General features: G+C 42.5%; 2 protein-coding genes across 4 annotated transcripts in view; one reads left to right on the top strand and one right to left on the bottom strand.

Annotated features, from left to right (window-relative positions):
* GLT8D2 (glycosyltransferase 8 domain containing 2) overlaps positions 1–7,021 on the top strand; it is a 32,429-nt gene extending 25,408 nt beyond the window's left edge. Inside the window, exon 11 of the mRNA XM_069973647.1 lies at positions 6,984–7,021. The gene's annotated coding sequence lies outside the window, so the exon portion shown is untranslated. The remainder of the gene's footprint in view (positions 1–6,983) is intronic.
* TDG (thymine DNA glycosylase) lies at positions 443–19,962 on the bottom strand. Of its 3 annotated transcripts, XM_069973608.1 has the most exons (11): positions 19,450–19,797; positions 16,147–16,194; positions 14,304–14,569; positions 11,885–12,150; positions 11,731–11,800; positions 9,916–10,051; positions 9,758–9,840; positions 9,577–9,671; positions 8,013–8,184; positions 5,471–5,593; positions 443–3,290 (listed from the first exon to the last, which is right to left on the bottom strand). In XM_069973608.1, exons 1-11 carry the CDS (start codon positions 19,470–19,472, stop codon positions 3,163–3,165), a joined length of 1,410 nt encoding a protein of 469 aa, XP_069829709.1. In that variant the 5' UTR covers positions 19,473–19,797; the 3' UTR covers positions 443–3,162. The 3 variants fall into 3 exon arrangements, with proteins under 3 accessions (XP_069829709.1, XP_069829723.1, XP_069829715.1); XM_069973622.1 differs by lacking the exons at positions 16,147–16,194; positions 19,450–19,797 and adding an exon at positions 19,918–19,962; XM_069973614.1 differs by lacking the exon at positions 16,147–16,194 and having other exon boundaries at positions 19,450–19,793.
* Positions 19,963–20,323: the final 361 nt, after the last annotated feature.

Raw genomic sequence — 20,323 nt, 5'->3', positions numbered from 1 at the left:
TCGTCAGCAGTGACGTCTTCTTCGGGAGCTTGGCGGATCTTCCCGAGTGCCGGCCACCCTCTGCAGCGTCATCCGAAGCTCAGCCGCGATTGGCTGAGCATAACTGTGCTCAGCCAATCGCGGCTGAGCGGCTGATGACGCGGCCACGTCATCAGCTGCTCAGCCGCGATTGGCTGAGCACAGTTATGCTCAGCCAATCGCGGCTGAGCTTCGGATGACGCTGCAGAGGGCGGCCGGCACTCGGAAAGATCCGCCAAGCTCCCGAAGAAGACGTCACTGCTGACGATCGGAGACCGTGGTCGGCACGCGACAGGTAATGTATAGCGCACCACACTTCCGGGTACACGGGTGGGGGTGGTGGGACACGGGGAAGGGGGCCATTCACAGACATAACATACATTACAAAGTTGTATAACTTTGTAATGTGTGTTATTCTGTGAATAATTTTTTTTCGCCGGACAACCCCTTTAATGTCTATTTAGCTAGTCAGTGACTGAGGCAGGACACCTCTGCTGTAGTTGCTGACTGGCTGAGTGGGTAGGTCCTGTTGGGTTGTAACTCCACAGCAAGCCGGGAAAAACAGGTCATCCGAGGCAGACTGTGAGCTGATGGCGCTGAGGGAAGGGGGGGGGGGGGGAGTGTGTTTCAGGCAAGTACAACTTCATTATGTTCCTACTACCACTGCCCACCATAGAGTTTTACATTTGTCCAGAGTAGGGGCTAAAGCCTTCTGCCCCTCACCTCTTTCTTCTGGCTTTTCCACATCTCAGAAGTCTTCCGTGATGTGGAGGGAGTAGGCACATATCCAGATCATCACATGCTGGTGAAACAATGCCTGCACACAATGTCCAATAGCTGCACAGTGTTGCTGCAACATCACCACAAACTGTTTATGGAGCAGGCTTGGCATACTGTGCCATATTCTCTTCCTGACACTTTGTAGTCATTAACCCCTCCCTAACATTTGATATACATCAAACAGATCTTGAACACCATGTATAACTGATTTAGAAGGTGTTTTAAGAAAGTATATCATTTTTCATTATTCAGAGAATAACTTATATGTAGAAACCTTAATAACCCTTTAAGCCCATCCCAGTAGCACCCAACCATTACTCAGTTACAATGTTTTTTTTTTCAATGGTCTCTTTAAATGAAAGTTTTCTGTAAACAATAAAGATCTAACACCACTTATAACTCAGCAGCTCTCAGTACAAATAGGAAAATCCTGCTAGCCAAGTATTCCTGGAAACTAGAGATGAGCGAATTAGTTACAATATTATGTTTTAGCAAAGCGGTACCCGACAGTTCTTGTATTTAGGCTAGGGTTTCTAGTGGAGATGAACGAATTTACAGTATTAATAAAGAAAAGCGCTTCCTTAGCTTGGAAGTCTACTTATCAGTCGTCTGCCTTCTAACTCACTGGTGCTCCTCCCCGGGTGCCTGGAAAAGCTGGATCCAGTCCTGGGAAACTTTTCCTGGTTACCCAAGACTGGATCCAGCTTTTCCAGGCACCCAAAGCAAAGCAGCATAGATTTCTAAGGCAGCTGGCTGATAAGGTTACTACCGAGATAACAAAGGGCTTTGCTCTGTTAACCCCTTAATGACCTAGGTCATTGGTGTCAGATATCCGGGTCAAATTAATGCAATGTTCCTTCTCACCTTTTAAAAGCCATAGCGCTTTCATTTTTCCCACCTACAGGGCTGGTTGGGGTGTCATTTTTTGCGCCATGATCTCTAGTTTTTATTAGTATCAGATCAAATTTGGACTGCTTCTTTATATATTTTTTTCGTGATATAATTAAAAAAGAAAAAAAAAAAAAAAAAAAGCAGCACATCCCCCCCCCCCCATTTACACTGTTTACCATGTGGGAATAATAATGTTATATTTTAATAGGGCGGACAATTCCGCATGCTACAATATGTAATATGTTTATTTTTACATATATATATATTTTTTTTTATAATAGGCACGGAGGTATTTTAAACTTTTATTGGGGTTGGGATTTTTTTATTACAATATTTTTACACTTCTATATTTTACTGTAAAACATGCAATTAAAACATTGTATATACTGATCTACGCTATGCCATAGCATAGCATAGATCAGTGTTAATCGGTCATCTGTGCATAGAGTCTGTCTGAGAGCGGTGGGGTACTGCTTTGCTAAAACATCCGTATGACCATCTTTTCTCCAGATGCCAGAGATACACCCTATCACACAGTATGTTAACTTCAGTGTAACAAAGGAGTGGACACATGACATGAACAACATTAGCCATATTTCCTCCTCCACATACAGGTGTACTTACTGTAAACAGATGGGATCTCACATTCAAAGAAAGAAATTGTTACAATAACTGTGTGACATCATTCGAACATTTTTTTAAATTTGAGAATATCATTCACACTGCAGTCAGTCACATAGAGCAACAATAAATAAATCATTCCTCACCACTGGACGTAATTATTCTGATTCTTCAAGTATAGAAACATTGTACGATAATAAATAAAAAAAAAAAGTTGTCATGAAGTTATTTCAGCCATGGAGCAATTTCTATTATTTCATATCAAAGTGTAGTTAAAAATGTAGCTAAACTGGTGTTCAACTACAGTGTAGTAAGTACACAAACCTTCTCTGATAAAAAGTAAAAAGTATCATATGAAGAAGAAATAAAATAAAAGCAAAAATAAAATGCCACCACATACCTGGCATGTGTCTCGGTAGCCAGGCCTCATTACTAGTGGTCAAGCCTTTTAGCCTCAACTTTAAAATTAAGTATGTTCAACATTTACAGAACCACCTTTCATCAAAATGCATATAAAAAGGCAGTTGGAACAGACCACTAAAACATTCCCCTCAAATAAAACCATAAAGATGCAGTTTGTGAATAACTGCAATAAACACCAAATATGATTAAAAAAAAAAAAAAATACAAAAAAAAAAAAAAGTGTACACAATAAGTTGTCTAGAAAAAGTTCAAATCTTTCAATGTGACTACCTACTTTAAAAGGTAATATTTACTATTAATGCTTACACTAGGATTAAGATCAGAGGTAAAATGAGAACAAAAAGGCATCAGTTCTTCAACTGAGGTTCAGTTCCTTGTCACTGCAATAAAACTGCAGTATGCTTGCATAGCTTGGAATGCCGATGCTCCTCAGACGCTGCCGTTCTCTTGTTCTTGTTGGCCTTCACTATGATTAAACGTTTGCATCTGTTCAGCAACAGGCTGAGGCATCCATTGTCCATTCTGAGAATGTCCAGCTATCTCCGAGTTACAGGGTGCTAAATATATATAGAAAAAGAAATCAAAGACAATTACACGTCAATTTGCTAAAAGCTGCCCTTTGCACATCATGTTTGACTTTCCTTTGGATGTCTACATTAGGTGTTCTTCTAATGGGATGTCAACTTGGAATGGTGCGGCACAAGGGCAAAAATATTGTTAAATCGAATTTAAGCGATCATCTTCAGGTATAAATACGACAACGATCAAAATACGAAGGAAAATTCCTGAGGCTGTCGTTGATCACATGTTTTGAGTGGACCTCAAAATCATTGTTAATTGCTCTCAAGTCTTAGTGTAAACACGTTGTTCACAGTATATAGATATGAACACAATTACGATTATTCACAGTATATATTTACGGTCGCAATTACAATCATATTTATAAAAGTAATAATCGCATTAACGACTTTTCATAGTGATTCATCCTTTTCATCCTTGTTAAGAAGAAAAAAAATCATTGCTTGTCATTTGCCAAATGAGCGCTTATTATCTGTAGGTGTAAAAGGACCCTTACTCTGCTATTCCACTATACTGACCTTGAGGGTTTATTATCAGGTAAGAGGGTCTCTTCGCTGTCTGACAATGAACACTTATATAATTTTAGCATGTAAATTAGAAGCGTTCCCAATGTTCATGTCAGACATAGGCAAAAATGTGATAACACCCCCAATTTATGAAAATGGGCAAATACAGAATTGTTAGGTTTTTTGCCAATATGTTCCATTAAATAAGATGGACCAGTATCCAGTCAGCTTTAACCCCCTCCCTCCCAGGCCAATTTTCATGCTTTCATTTTTACCTCCTTTGGTTTAAAAGGCCAAAGTACTTGCATTTTCTTCAACTACAGACCCACATGAGCCCTTACACTAATTATGCTTTGCAAAGACAGACTTAATTTTTTGCCCGATATATGTAGGACATACAGCAGCAGATAAGAACAGGAACACTTCAAATTTTTTAAATAGAAGTAAATGACAAATCTCTGGCACTTTCAGACACTGGTTGATTTGAAAGAAAAAAAAATATGCTGGAGTTGCCCTTTAAAGGAGACCTTTCACTCCCATTGGGCAGTGATTTCTCCCCAGCGGGATCGGCTTCTGGAGCGGGACTTGCAGGAGGGGCCAAGTATCCTGGTCTCTACCAGGGGTTGGGTGGGCTCTGCCTAGGGTGCCGGGGTGAAAGGTCTCCTTTAAAAGGGCAACTCCAGCATATTTATATATTTTTTTAAATCAACTGGTGTCAGAAAGTGTCAGAGATTTGTCATTTACTTCTATTTAAAAAATCTGAAGTGTTCCAGTTCTTATCAGCTGCTGTATGTCCTACATATATCGGGAAAAAAATTATTTGTGCAGTGAAATTGAACAAAAAGTCAAATTCTTTTTATGGGAGGTGGGGGTCATGTTTACGCTGTTCACCCTATGGTAAAACTGACATGTTATATATGTTCCTCAAGTCAGTATGATTACAACGATAGGCAGCTTACATAACAATCATTTTATTTGGTGGCTTTTAAAAAATTAAAACTTAAAAAAAAAGTTTTTCAAATTGCTCTATTCTGATCCTTAAAACGCTTTAATTTTCTGGTCTATGGGGCTGAGTGAGGCGTCACTTTTGTGCCATGATCTGTTCTATTGGTACTTTGCTTGCATATATGTGACTTTTTGATAACTTATTACAGTTTTTCTGGATTTGATGTGACAAAAAAAAAAAAAAAAAATCAGCAATTTTGCACTTTGGTAGGTTTTTGCACTTATGCAGTTTACCTTGTAAGATCAGGAATGCGATAATTTAATTTAATGGAAAAAGGGGGGTAATTCAAACTTTTATTAGGGAAGGTGTTTTTTTTTTAATTAATAAAAAAAAAAACAACTTTATTACAGTAGACTTTCCCTTTTAGTCCCCCTGGGGGACTTTTATTATTACTGCACTGATCTCTTATAGAGATCAGTGCAGTATACTAGTCCAGCACTGATTAAGTAGATCAGCGCTGGATTACTCTGGGCTGCTGGAGCCCTCCGCAATCTATCACTGAGCTGGGATCAGCGTCATTGCAAAACTGAGGCCCGGCCGGGTAGGATGAAGGGATCGTCCCTGGCAATCGCATACTCTTCCTGTGCCGTTAAGGGTTAATGAGTTTTGCATATTACATATTAGTAATCTTACTATATACATTTACCTGCTGGATCTGGTAAGCTACTGGTTCCGCCATCTGCATTAGGCATCTCTCCATTCCCAAAAGCTGCAGCATCATACCCAGGATCATACTTCTCCTCCTTTACGGCCTGTTTTTTAGCATCCTCTGTAGAAGAAGAAAATGCCACATGAGTCAACATTAAAGTTTATTTATGCAACATTTAAATCTGTAATATGTATGGGGAACGGAGAAAAATCTAGAAACCAATGTGGAAAACTGACAAATACATTACTCCTTTACAAAAAAACTAAAGCAGAAGCAATTATGATCACTCAATAGAACATTGAAACCACTTCAAATATGTAGTATGGTATGTGCCCATCCATGTATCAACTAAGATGTTGAGTTCTGCACTTTAGTAAATAGACCATTATTGCTTCAGGATTTCCTATATACTGTACAGCAAACCACCAGTTAGGCTAGGTTCACAAATGCTTCTCCAGGACCTCCATCACAGGATCCAGCCAAATAAGTGGACAGAGGAAAAACACTGCTTGCAGTTTTTTTTTTTTCCCAGTCAAATTCTGTCAGATGAACAGACATCACAGTGGAAACTGTACAGACCACAATCAATGGGGTCTCTCAGGATCAGTTTGTGCCCATTGTGCAGCAGATGGCTTGGTTCTATTCACCACTGGCAAGCAGGGCCTCTGATGCAACAGTAAACCTGACCTAAAACAGCACCCTAAGTCAGGGAAGCCTACACCTTGGAATTGCATTAAAATCCCAATTCTTATTTTTCAAATGATAAAATCATATGTCCAGGTACAATATTTGTGTGTTGGATTTGTGAATCTGTGTGTGCAGCCTGTTAGCGACTGCAAGGGGATTCAGGAACTTCTCCTGTTTATCACCCACTTATCAATTAGGCCTTTCACATTTAGGCTATGTTCACACATAGTATTTCTATTAGTCTTTTTTCAACCAAAACCAGGAGTGGGTTAAAAACAGAGAAACTGTGCAAATCTATCAATAATAATTTTGCCCTGTAAGTGTAAGTTCCACTCCTGGTTTTGGTTGAAAAAATACTGACCAAAATACTGATAGAAATACTGAAATACTGTGTGTGTCACGGTCGTTATTACTTTCAAAATCTAAACTAACAGTAGATATGATAAAAAGCAAGTTTGAAATTTACAATAATAATTTTTTTTAGTTAGGCTAGGTTCACACTGCGTTTTCAGCATCCGTTTAACGGATCCGTATTTTGCAAAAAACGGATGCATTTGTGTGCATCCGTTTTTGATCCGTTTTTCCATTGACTTCCATTATAAGAAAAAACGGATCAAAACGGATGCGTTTTTTATTTACGCACAATAAAGTACTGTTGACACTACTTTTTTGACCGTTAAAAAAAACGGATCCGTTAAACGGATGCTGAAAACGCAGTGTGAACCCAGCCTTATGAAAAACACAGCACTTCCTGTGTTTTAAATCTTTGGGGGAAGGAAAAAAAACAAAACAAAAAAAAAACACGAAGTTCTGTGTTTCACAGGTTATCTTCGGGCTCACAGAGAAGGCAGTCATGTGATTGATGGACACATTGAGCTGTTTTTTAACCAGCACGACTGGACCTGGATACAAGTAAGTACAGCTTTGTTTTACAGCATGATAACTTAAAAATTAAAATGAATGTAAATTGCTAACTTTGTTTATTTCACATTTGTTAATTTAGATTTTGTAAGTTATAACGACATTGGCACTTTAAGGGGAATCTGTCAACTGCAACTCATGTCCCTAACTGCAGACACTGTTATGGTGAGTTTACACAGAGATTTATCTGACAGATCTTTGAAACTAAAGCCAGAAACAGACTATAAACAGGGAACAGGTCGTAAAGGAAAGACTGAGATTTCTCCTTTTTTCAAATCCACTCCTGGCTTTGGCTTCAAAAATCTGTCAGGTAACTCTCCCTGTGTAAATAGGCCACTAGATAACATTTTTTAAGTATAAGGAATCAAAGAGGCTTTCCTGAGCTCCTGAAGGGCAGCAAGCAGTAACACCTTCTTACTTAGTCCATCCAGGTGTCAAGGAGGAAGGAGGGAGAGGGGAAGCAATCCAGACTGTAGTAGATCAGGAGCTTGGAAAAGCCCCTTTATTTTTTTGTAGCAGAGAATAAAAGCATTTTTCCACATCCTGGAAACACAGCTGGATATATGAAAGGTATCATGTGCCTTCTTGTCCTAACAGCTATCTAACAGTGTCAGCAGCTTGGAACATGAATTGCAGCTGACAGATTGCATTTAACTTTTTTTTTTTTTTTTTTTGGTAATTACACACAATGCATTACACTTTGATGCAAAACTGCACGAAGGTTCCTAAGTGACTTTAAGAACATTGTTCTGGCAATGAACAATATATTATGTTAAACACTAAACCATACATATATATGTTAGTGTTTAGCATAACTTTTTTTTCTAACTTTGTCTTTTTCTGCTGACAATATTTAAGGTTTCTATATGAAAATGAAATCCTGGACTACTAACAAAAAAAATAACACATCTGACAGTAAAAAGTGGCCTACCTTGCGCCAGTTGCAAGTCGAATGTGTACTGCACCTCCTGAACTTCCCGAGCACTCTCAAGGCCTTTCATTTGGTCTCTTAAGTCTTTCAATTTGATGTAGTGATGAACCTTGTCTTGAGCCCGAGGAAATTGGGCACACCGAGCACTTGATGAAGGCATGACATAACAAATCTGTAAGCAAGGAGGGGACAGTTGAGATTAAAGGCACATTCTGGTAGAAGCTTTCAATCTACATTTCATTTATCCCTGTACATGATTAGCTCTGTTGGGTTTAAATAAAAACATGCTGAAAGCGGCACCTGTGTCCCCCAACCCTCCCTGCTTTGACTGCTTGAGAGCGTCTATTCCAGCACTGAACCATACATTTCAATCATTTAAAGCAGAGAAGGGCAAAGGAAGCGGCATGTGTCCTGAGGCTTAACACAGCCTCCTTGACGCTTCAGCTCTGAGCATGATCTAAACCTGACAGTTCCCCTTTAAAATACTTTGTTTTAGGGTGCCTTCACACATACCAGCTGCGAGTTTTGCAGCAAGATCCGCTACGAGCTTAGGTCCTGGCAGGCCCCTGTGACTACATAACCGCTAACCAGTCATTGGCTCCCGCGCTGTCTGTTTACATTACCTGTCTCCTTGCTTCACTGGGTCCCGGCTTCCTGCTCTGCCGCCCAGACAATCAGTGTGTTGCCTAGCCACAGCCACTGATTGGATGGGCGGCAGAGCAGGAAGCTGGGACCCTGTGCAGCAAGGAGACAAGTGATGAATACAGACAGAGCGGGAGCCGATGACAGGGTTAGGGGGCGGCTGCATTACATACTTGCAGCGGTTATTCAGACCGCTGCGAGTATGTATTCACAGGGGCCCGCCAGGACCTTAGCTTGTAGGGGATCTCGCTGCAAAACCCGCAGTGAGATTTCCGCTGCAAGTTGATATGTGTGAAGGCACGCTAAGGCCCCGTTCCCACTGAGCAAAGGTACCGCTACCTTTGCTCAGTGGGAACGGGGCCAAAAGGATGAAGTTAGAAAAACAGATTAAAAAGAAAAAAACAAAAAAACAGTTTCATGCTTTGTGCCTGCAAAGGCAAGCTTTTGAGTTTCTGCCCCTTTAGCTCTGCTCTTAACTGCTATAACAATCAGTCTACAGAATTAGGCTATGTTCCCACTACGTAAAAGTACGGCCGTTGTTGCCATTGGCAACAACGGCCGTACTTTATGCGGAGTGGAACAATGCCTTATTTTCAATGGGGTCCCGGCCGGAGCGTATACACATCGTATGCGCACCGGCCGGGATCCCATGCGGGGCCGCAAATAACTGACATGTCAGTTTTCTGTGGTCGCAATTCAATGAATTGCTGCCGTAGGAAACCCTGTCAGTTCACACAGTGAAGTTCTGATGCGGGCATGTGCTGGTGCGCCCGCATCAGAGCTCTGCGGCCGGGAAGATCATCCGGCCGGTGCTTATACTCTCTATACATAGTGTGAACATAGCCTTATAATAAAAGTCTATGGAACTCTTTTATAACATTATACATAAATAAAGATATTATTATTAAGGCAATATACTGACCGTCTCAGTGTCTGGAATTCTGTGTGGTTGGATTCCAAATTCAAATTTTTTAATCTTGACACCAAAAATTTCTTTGCTAAAAATTTCATATATACCTAAAAGGAAGAAAAAAATAATGTCTGTAACCTATTGGAAAGCTAGACGAGAAAAATACTGCAATAATTTTGGAGTGTCATCTCACATTTTCCATTAAAAGCCGCTATACGTGGTTTGTATTTCTGCAGCTTTTGCAGCAGGATTCTTCCTCCTTCACGGAACTCCTTACTAGAAGAGAAATCATGCACGTGATTATTTTCTGAGCAATAAATGATAATTTGTGCCCTCACAGATCCCACTCACCTAGAGAGGTCCTTGCTTCCTGGGGTAGTTCTCTCCACCATGTTAGTGAAGCCAATGCCATACTTCTCAGGAAGAGCATGGTCATCTAAGTGGTTCAGTTGCGTATCACTGAGTCCCGATAAGAAAAGGCACTTCCCTAGAAGCAAATAAAAGTTTCCACACAGGATTAATTAAAAATTTTCCGTCAACTTGAAAATTTAGTTACTTCCTCTAGAACTGTCCCATCTCTCGTGATGTTATTCTTTCATGATGAAGCAATACATCAATACATAAGGAATAAAACAGTTTTCCTGTCTGTATGTGTCCCATGACTGACTGCACCCCCCCCCCCCCACACCCAAATTAACGGACATTAAGTTGTGCTAAAGTCATGGAAAATACCCCAAATATATTCCAAAATGTACAGATTTTATAATGGGCATTCATCTCTACTTGGTGTAACTTGCTTAAAAATATGGTGCATCATTATTTAACACACTTTAACCCCTTAAGGACAGAGCCAATTTCGATTTTTGCGTTTTCGTTTTTTCCTCCTTGTGCTTAAAAGGCCATAGCACTTGCATTTTTCCACCTAGAAACCCGCATGAGCCCTTATTTTTGCGTCACTAATTGTACTATGCAATGACAGGCTGAATTTTTGCATAAAGTACACTGCGAAATTAAAGTACACTACACGGTGAAATTGAAAAAAAAAAAAACATTTTGTTTATTTGGGGGAAATGTGTTTTTACGCCATTCGCCCTGGGGTAAAACTGACTTGTTATGCATGTTCCTCAAGTCGTTACGATTAAAACTATATGTAACATGTATAACTTATATTGTATCTGATGGCCTGTAAAAAATTCAAACCATTGTCAACAAATATACGTCACTTAAAATCGCTCCATTCCCAGGCTTATAGCACTTTTATCCTTTGGTCTATGGGGCTGTGTCAGGTGTCATTTTTTGCGCCATGATGTGTTCTTTCAATCGGTACCTTGATTGCGCATATACGACTTTTTGATCACTTTTTATTACAATTTTTCTGGATTTGATGCGACCAAAAATGCGCACTTTGGGATTTTTTTTTGCGCTGACACCATTTACCGTGCGAGATCAGGAATGTGATTAATTAATAGTTCAGGCGATTACGCACGCGGCGATAGCAAACATGTTTATTTATTTATTTGTTTACTTTTAATAACCTGGGAAAAGGGGGGTGATTCAGACTTTTATTAGGGGAGGGGGCTTTTTACTATTAACAACACTTTTTTTTTTTACTTTTACACTTATACTAGAAGCCCCCCTAAGGGACTTCTAGTATAAGTGCTCTGATCTCTCATAGAGATCTCTGCAGCATAGATATGCTGCAGAGATCCATGAGATAGGCACTTGTTTACTTCCGGCTGCTGCAGCCAGAAGTAAACGAGTGCCGAGCCGGGGACGGCGCCATCTTGGAGCGGTCCCCGGCCGGCTTCAGTTACGGAGATCGCTCGCACCAGGGATGACGCTGCGTCCGGTAATCGGATGCAGCTGTCAACTTTGACAGGTGCATCTGATTACTGTATTAGCGGGCACGGCGATCGGACCGTGCCCGCTAATACCTGCGGTCCCGGGCTACAAGCGGCACCCGGGACCGCCGCAGTTCAGAGCGGGGTCGCCGCGCGGCCCCGCTCTGAAAGTCCCTAACGGCATCAGGGCGTAAATATACGCCCTATGTCGTTAAGGGGTTAAAGGAGTGTGTTATGGGCACCCCCATACATGTCGTCTAATGGGACATGCCATATGCTGTTGTATACCAACAATTAATGTTTCTGTGTGTGCTCAATAACTTACAGAAGTGGTTCCCAGGGCCAGGGTAGTGGTGGCCTTTGTATGCTGCCATAAGACCTGGATTAATTCCAATCTGCAAAGATATTAAAAGGCCATTAAATGAGATAGCACAATACCATAGTTATATAATTACAAACACACCATCCCTAATACTTACAATTACTATGTCCAAGTTAAATGTTAGGATATCTGGCAAGGTTTTAGTCATAAGTTCAGCTTCAGAAACACCATTAAATCTGTCAACTTTCCTCTTCACTTTGAAAGTATCTGTGATCTTCTCTTGCTTCCCCGATTTAGGGGCCTTAGGAGCCTTAGGGGCCTTAGGGGCTTTTGGAGGCTTAGGGGGCTTTTCAGCTGACTTCTTTGGTTTCGGTTCAGCTGGAGCCCTGCCTCTCTTTCTTTTTCCAGTGGTAGGAGGCTCTTCTAAAAGAGAAAAAAAATTACAACAAATAATACACAACATACAATAGCAAGATATAAATTAAAGAGGCTTATCAAATAGCCTAGGTGATTTTTTTTAACAATTAGTAAATCACTTCATTTACCAAAAATACCCCCTTAGAAAAAAAAAAAAAAAAAAAAAAAAAAAAAAAAAAAAAAACTTACCAGGCCACCAGACGTCTCACTTCCCTGCAATCTGCAGTTCACTGCATGTTGTAAGGCTCAATCTGACTCTTGTAACAGACAAACCAGGAGAGAACACCAAAGCTTCCCCCGCTCATCTCAGCAGTTGTTTAGTGCTTAGTGTAACCCCTTTCCTTTCTCCTCGCTTGTCACCTTGCAAAGCCAGTACTTTAGCAACCCCTCTCAGACGCATGCCATCTATAAAAGTTTCCGTAGTGTGCAAGCGCCGGTAAAGAGAAAAATGCTGTGTCTTACCACAGGCTAAGGGAAAGGAAGCCCTGTTTATGCACTATGGGCAAGCAGCACAGCTGTGGTCTGATATCAAAAGGAAAATAGCTATGCACCAGTAAAGGGACTCTGAGGCGCTCAATAGCAGCAGTGAGAGCAATAAAGTCATCTTCTGAAGAGCTCTGAAACCTTGAGCCTTTAAATCTAAATACTCCTTTAGGCCATGTTCAAACACTGTATTTTTTCAATAAATAAAGGTTGTTGTTGCAGATTGCAACACTGGCGCCATTTATTGAATTGTGAAATAACAGTTTCAATAGAAAGGCCGCACAAAAAACCTCAAATGTATATTTTCGTGTGTCCATTATTCAGTGAACAGCGCCACACAAAATAATGTGTGCAGACAATGCAAAGTACAGCTCCGGCTGTACTTTACATTGTGTGCTAGGGTTAATTGGGGCATGGGCACACCCAAATGTGCCTGCGTTCCAATTCAAATAAAAGTGATGTATATCCAGTACATCTGCAGTACCGGCCAGGTAAATATCACAGACAGCGGCCGCTGTTTTTATAGTGTGTGAACCTGGCCTTAAACTATAACATCCTTTGGCAATCTCACTATAATGGTAGTTGAAAAATAAATTTGTAAGATGGTAGCAAGTCAATACATCTTGAAAGCATGCCTTAACATGTATCAATCATATGGGTGTTTTTTTTTGTCTTTTTTTGGAATTCTTTCACTTGTCTTCCTCCTATCACTTGTCTTCCTCCTATCCCATCTCATAATTAAAATGGGCACTGTTGTTTTAACTTTCAAAATCCAATCCAACAATATATGAGATATAAAGCATGTTTGCAGCTTTTTAGTCTTGCTCTGGTTGAAAATAAAGAGACCAAACACAGGAAGTCCCAGTCATCTGCGTTGACGGAGAAGGCAGTCATGTGATTGATGGACACACTGAGCCGTGACTCTGTACTGACCGGGACTTCATGTGTTTAGTCTTTTTTTTTTTTTTTTTTTTTTTTTTAAACAGCACAAGACTAAAAAGCTGCCTTCAAGAGACTGGACCTGGATACAAGTATAGCTTTATTTAAAAAAAAAAAAAATTCACATCCTCTGTTGATTTAAATTTTGAAAGTTATAATGGTTATGGTTATGATTAATTAGGTCATTATTGATGAAAAACAAATTGTTTACAGTGGACAATGGGAAGTTTTACTTGACAATTGCCCCCTCTTAGTGGCCGTTATAGGAGCTTTTTCAAGCAGCATAGTGCTAACTGTACCAGGACAGAGGAAGTGTAAGACACAAGACAAGGACTGGCTTAGGCCCCGTTCCCACTGAGGAAAGGTAGCGGAATTCCGCGACGGAATTGTCCGCCGCGGAATGCCGTTAGCCTCCCGCTCATAATGGGAGTCTATGGGAGGCGCGCGCTCCTGCCCTGTCCGCGCTGAAGAATGAATGTTCATTCTTCAGCGCGGACAGAGCAGGAGCGCGCGCCTCCCATAGACTCCCATTATGAGCGGGAGGCTAACGGCATTCCGCGGCGGACAATTCCGTCGCGGAATTCCGCTACCTTTCCTCAGTGGGAACGGGGCCTTACATGAAAATAATTCTTTACTTCACTTATCAGGCAAGCCAACCATGCACATATAAGAGTGACCTTTTGCTTGTTGATATGTGATGTAACAAAAAACATGACAAAAGTGTCTCTTTACCATACCTTGCAGATTTCCCTGAGCAATGTCTGGAGCCCCCATTGGCATATGCATATCAATGGGTTCGTTGGCTGGCACACCTGTCAGGGTGTGCAGAACATGGGGCTCGTTGGCTTGCATAGCAGAAAAGGCTTGAAGCTCATTGGCAGGGACTCCAGTGAGAGTATGCAGGGTCCTCTGTTCATTACCCAGTTCCATGCTTGCTGGACCATTCATCATTTGATGGAATGGATAGGCGTAGAATGCCTGGGCTTGCTGAAAGTTGTAAAAACTGGAAATAAAAACAGTAATTGTTATAATAGTAACTAAAGAACCAATGTCTTAAACTGGGTGCACACTGCGTTTTTGCTGTCCGTTTGTGTGTATCTATTTGGGTCCGTCTTCCACTGACTTCAAAACATGTTTTTTTGTTTTTGTTTTTTTTTAAGTACACAAACACATCCGGTTTTACCATAAGGGTACGTTCACACTTACCGGATCCGCAGCTGATTTTCTGCTGCGGATCTGCAGCAGATCCGCAGCAGATTTCATTTAAATAACTGAACACAGCATCAAATCTGCACCATCAAATCTGCTGCGGATCCTGTAGGTGTGAAGGCACCCTTAATCAGATTTGTTAAACGGACAGCAAAGACACACTGTGAACCCACGAGAGATTTATATGCTTCCATACTATAGATGTGTCAGGGACAGGTAAGCCCATAAGTACAGAATACATACACTCCAACACTATGTAACATAATATAATTAGAATAAATATAATAGAAGACAACTGGAATTTTAAAAAGCAAGCATCAAAAGATATAAGTGACCTGGGAGTCCTAAGAACCACAAAAGATCTGGGAGACCATCAAAACTATCATATTCCAAAGAGATTTATTGCTGTCATCTGACTTAATTTAAAGGCGGCCTAGAACCAGGAAAGGTGACCCTCAATTGCCTTTGGGCAACAGGCTTCCCCCCCCCCCCCATTACCCACATACAGTTGAATGTTCAATATTCTCATTGGGGGGAGGCTGAAATCCAACTTGTCGTGACAGGTGGGCACACACAGTATAATCAATATGTGCAAAAAAAGAAGGGAGAAAGCGGGCACAGCTCTGTTGAAGTATGGTCTGTCTCTACATACATCCAAGCTGATATGCCATACACTATGAAGATTGCGATCATATGACTCGCCAGGAAGTATAAAGGCTCTTCTTCACATGCTGATAAGGAATGAGCAACTCTCAAGCACGCTCAGGTCTGTATCCATGTTTTCTAAGCAACCTTAAGGCTGCATCCCAACTTCTGCAACCACTGGTAATTAAATCCTGCACGCTTCGATACGGACAGATCTGAGCGCGATCGAGATCCGCTCATCTCCAATGCTGATTACTGACTGTATGAGCATATGTAGAAATGCTTGTTCCTGATAACTGGCCCATGTAAAAGGGCTACCTATCAGCCAATGAATGAGAAAACGCTCTTTCAACAGTTAATTGGATCTTTTCTGTACATATTAAAATGATCGTTATTGGCCACACATCACCCTGCGCAGCTGACAATGCGTCTCTGCCTGCCCTATCATCAGGCCATGTACATGCTCAAGATCAGCACTCATTTTTGCAATTATTCACCCATCTGAAGTCACAGGTGTCAAACCACAGAGCTCCAACTGTAGCAAAACTACAACTTCTTACCTGTCCAGGCAGGATGGGAACTGTAATTTTACAACAGCTGGGGGTCGGGAGTTTTGACACCCCTGCCCTAAGTCATTGGAAATACAAGTGATTTATAAAGTGACAGTTTCCTGTGTACAGCTCAATGGAATGGGGTTTCATTGAATGACTTCTTGTGAAAACTGACCTTAGTTTTTGTAGGACTGGTGTGAATGGTGAAATTCTCTGCATTGCACTATATATAACACAGAAATAAATAAAATATCTTAATATCTTTTTTTTTTTTTCCTTATTAGCCGATCGGCACCAAGATCCTAGGGGCACGGTGCTTTTTTCTTTTTAAAAGCTGCCCAGTTCTCGTGCTTAGCTCTGTTCTTTTGCCATGCACCAGCCCAACTCTATGTACTGGAGGCGGGCCCACCACACCCCAGTGTGACGATTTCCCCTTCCCTCAGTGATGCGGCTCCATTAGAATCAATGGAGGTGCATCACAGAGGGGAGGGCACACCTCACCACTGCTTTCTCCTCCCTTTTTATCATGAATAATCAATGCTGCCTGGCCTCTTGCTCGCTCATGCTGTCAGTCAGTCAGTCAGTATCTGCCAACAGAGGACTGATCTGCAATCAGATATAGTTGAATCTGCTAGCCAAGTTGGAGTTGTGGTCTAGGGGTAATTCTCCTACCTAGACACTAGTAACAGTTTTTTCCTTGGTTCAATTCCACTGATGGAAATGAAATATAGTTATATATTTTTTCTTATTATTGTATCATTTTATTTGTATCATTTTCATAAATGCAAAGTCGTCCCAATCAGGTCCAAATTAGTTTATAGTTTTTTTTATACAATAATGAGGAAAAAAATCATTGGTTTAGAAACAAAAAATTAACACCAATTTGGACCAGATTGGGAATTCTTTGCACTTTTAAAAATGATACAATGATGAGCAAAAGATGAAAATAAAATATATTTTATTTACATCAAGGGAATGAAACCAAAGAACTGTTACTGGTTTCTAGACAGGTGATTTACCCCTTAGACCACAGCTCCAACACAGGTTAGGAGATTCCACTATATCTCATTGCACAGCAGTCATCTGTTGATAGATACTGACTGATAGCATGAGTGAACAGAAGGTGGGGGCAGCACTGATTATTCATGAAGAAAAAGGAGGAGAAAGCAGTGGAGAGGTGTGCTAGAGTGTGTCGGAAACACCAAGCCACAACTCCATATTGATACTTTATTACAGTAGGAGACCCCAGATGTGCATAATCCACTGCACAGACAACTTATCAAATGGTAACATGCGCACAAGGGGACTGTCAACAACTTCACACTGTCAGTACCTCAGGTAGGACCTGGGTGCTAACAGAGCCCCTTTAAAGCCAGGCTGGGGTAAAAAAAAAAAAGAAAAAAAAAAAAAAAGTGTTGGACAGTTGTGCCTGGAAGCTATAAGGTAGTGGGGCCAGTTCACACTTCATGAGGGAGGTGCCTAGTTTCAACGCACAACAATTGCCACTCTCAGTCCTGAGACAAGGAAACGTACTCCCAGCCAATCACTGGCAGAGTAAGGGTCCTATTTCACGGGCCGAGCAGGGCCCGATAAACGATGTAAACGAGCGCCGATCTGCTAGATCGGTGCTCGTTTACTGGGCCTATTCCACGGCCTGACAATCGTTAGCGAGTGCTACAGGCACATTGTTACCGATGTCCTTGCAGCCCTTGTTTTATACATTACCTGTCCAGGCAGCAGGTCTTCTTCTCCCGGTCCCGCGTGGCAGCATCAGCTTTGGAGCGGCCTGACTGAACTGACAGAACACTCAGCCAATGACTGGCCCCGGCGATCCTGGCCAGTGATTGGCTGAGCGCTCTGTCAGCTCAGACAGGCCGCTCCAAAGCTGATGCTGAGGTGGAGGGACTGGGAGAAGGAGAAGACCTGCGTCTAGACAGGTAATGTATGATGTTTTAAAATCGTGGGTCGCCCGCCATGCCCGCTATTCCACGTAGCGACCGATGATTTTAGGTTTGACCCTAAATGAACGATCAGCTGAAAACACGATCATCAGCTGATCGTTCTCTCTATTCCACGGAGCGATAATCGGCCAAATTGGGCTGATTATCGCTCCGTGGAATAGGCCCCTAAGTCTCAGCAAAGGTCGCTGACTGACTGAGCAGGTGTTTTCTTGTGTCAGGACCAAGACCAGGAAATGCTGGCAATGGGACCAGGCACCATCAGACCTGTGTCAGAGGGAGCATCAGGGGAGGTGAGTACAGGTTGTTTATTTAGCAAACAGTATTACCTCGGCACCTTCCCATTCACTGGCACACTGCACATACCGGCTTGTTAAACTAATAATCAGGAGGATTCAGTCTGCTCACTAAGATGGTGCTCTGCTAGGCGTCCAATGAGAGATGTAATATATTCAGATAAGATCAAAAGAAATGTCGCTGCACTCATACAATATTGCAAAAATCTTCTTTTATTCTGCTTACATGCTCGTGAGTGCAGACAAAAACATCAGGCTACGATCGTTTCACGCCGAATCTGTCGCTTCCTCTCGGCTGTGAGGAAGCGCCAGATTCGGCGTGAAACTGTCGTAGCCTGAGGTTTTTGTTTGCACTCACGAGCATGTAAGCAGAATAAAAGAAGAATTTTGCAATATTGGATGAGTGCAGCGACATTTCTTTTTCTTTCTTCATCTCAGGTTGTTTATTGTGTTTACCCCAACCAGGTTTTAACTGTACGAAGTATTCCATGGACAGCCCCTTAGAGTGCTGTGGGGTGTTCTTTTGTATTACAGTCACAGCTCTGTGCTCCCGCACTTATATTGTGTGACCTTCTGAGGTACATTTGTGCACTGTATGACTGGAGGGCCTATAGATCAAGATACGTCTGTAAGACCAGATGATTTTTGGGTTTCCGCTATTTCACTTGAGCAGAACAAAAATGGCGTCACTAGATCCATGGCACAGATGGCAAGTAATGGCAGACCCCGCTGACTAGAACATGGTGTCTTACCAGGAAAACAAAGCAGCAGGCAGCACTATTCTGCTGACAACTTTGTCGTGTAATGTCCCCCTAGGTTTCTATGGGCGTCCATATCCTCCTATATAGGCCGAGGGGTGGACACACATGGCACCTATGTACACTGCCTGGCATAGAACACGAGTCACCAATGGGGCAGTGACCAGGGATGCAGAGAAGTTGGGCAGAATGTAAGGTCCAGCACTGTTTGCCCCAGGGACTGAAGCCATCAGCCTCCCTGCCATATGTCCAGCCCCGGTATCCGTGCGGTGACTATAGGCGGACACAGCACGACTTACGGGGCCGGCGGGATATACACAATACTCGCTGCTGGGAACATAGATGGCATTAAATGACCCCGCTCCTTCCCACCATTCTACACAATGGCAGCGGCCTGGCGCATGCGCTCTGCCGTCTCTATGAGACCAGTAGGCCACTGCAGAGGCCCGGCAGCCTGTGCGCTCACCTGGCGGGATCCTGGGCTTCCATCACCGAGCTCTCTACGGACGGGCACGAGAAGACCTACAAGCTTATACAGAAGCAATGCTGTACACAAATGCCCGGGACCACCGAGCTCTCCTCCTTCAATAGCCGAGCAGCAGGGATCACACGTCACCGCCCAGGCCAGCCAACCGGAGGGGTCCTGGAGGGTCACGTGACTACGTGCCGTAAGGGGGGCAGGGGGCTTTCACTGTGTGTGCAGGGAAGGAGGTCACATAACACGGGGGGATGGGATGCAGTATGGCGGGATGGAGGAGGTGTACGCGTCCCGGATAGAACTTCAGAGGCGGACGGGCATTCAGCTATGGCCTCTGCATGTGGGGGCGCAGGCAGGGAGAGAGACGTACAAGTACCGCACTGTGTGTATAGTACCGGTAGAGGGCCGGTATATACAGGAGGCGCGTACATAACAGCGACAGGCGGCGGCACTTACCGCGGGGCACAGCACGCATGTACCGGAGTGAGGAAGCTCCGCTGGGTGACGTCACCGCCGACACATCCTGCTCGCCGCACATATGACGTCACAAGTGGCAGAACCAGTTCTAGAAAGCGGCCATGTCAGGATGTATACGGCTAGACACATCTAGCCTCTGTGTATTCCCTATCACATAGCATCACGTGTTCCTCTGTTATACTTACTGGAAATGTAAGACTAATGCTGCGTTTACACAGACAGATTTATCTGACAGATTTTGGAAGCCAAAGCCAGGAATGGATTTGAAAAGAGCATAGATCCTAGTCTTTCCTTTATGACCTGATCCCTGTTTATAGTCTGCTCCTGGTTTGGGCTTCAAACATCTGTCAGATAAATCTGTCTGTGTAAACGCACCATAAAAGGC

This window comes from Dendropsophus ebraccatus, chromosome 1, assembly GCF_027789765.1.
Source record: "Dendropsophus ebraccatus isolate aDenEbr1 chromosome 1, aDenEbr1.pat, whole genome shotgun sequence".
Lineage (NCBI taxonomy): Eukaryota > Metazoa > Chordata > Amphibia > Anura > Hylidae > Dendropsophus > Dendropsophus ebraccatus.
This window is presented reverse-complemented; position numbering and strand designations above follow the sequence as displayed.

Coding starts and splice junctions, on each gene's coding strand:
- TDG (XM_069973608.1), bottom strand. CDS start 19,472: ATGGAAGCCCAGGATCCCGCCAG. Junction 10,052..11,730: donor TGGCCCTGGGAACCACTTCT/GTAAGTTATTGA, acceptor ATTTGCTTCTAG/GGAAGTGCCTTTTCTTATCG. Junction 8,185..9,576: donor GAATTCCAGACACTGAGACG/GTCAGTATATTG, acceptor CCTTGCTTACAG/ATTTGTTATGTCATGCCTTC.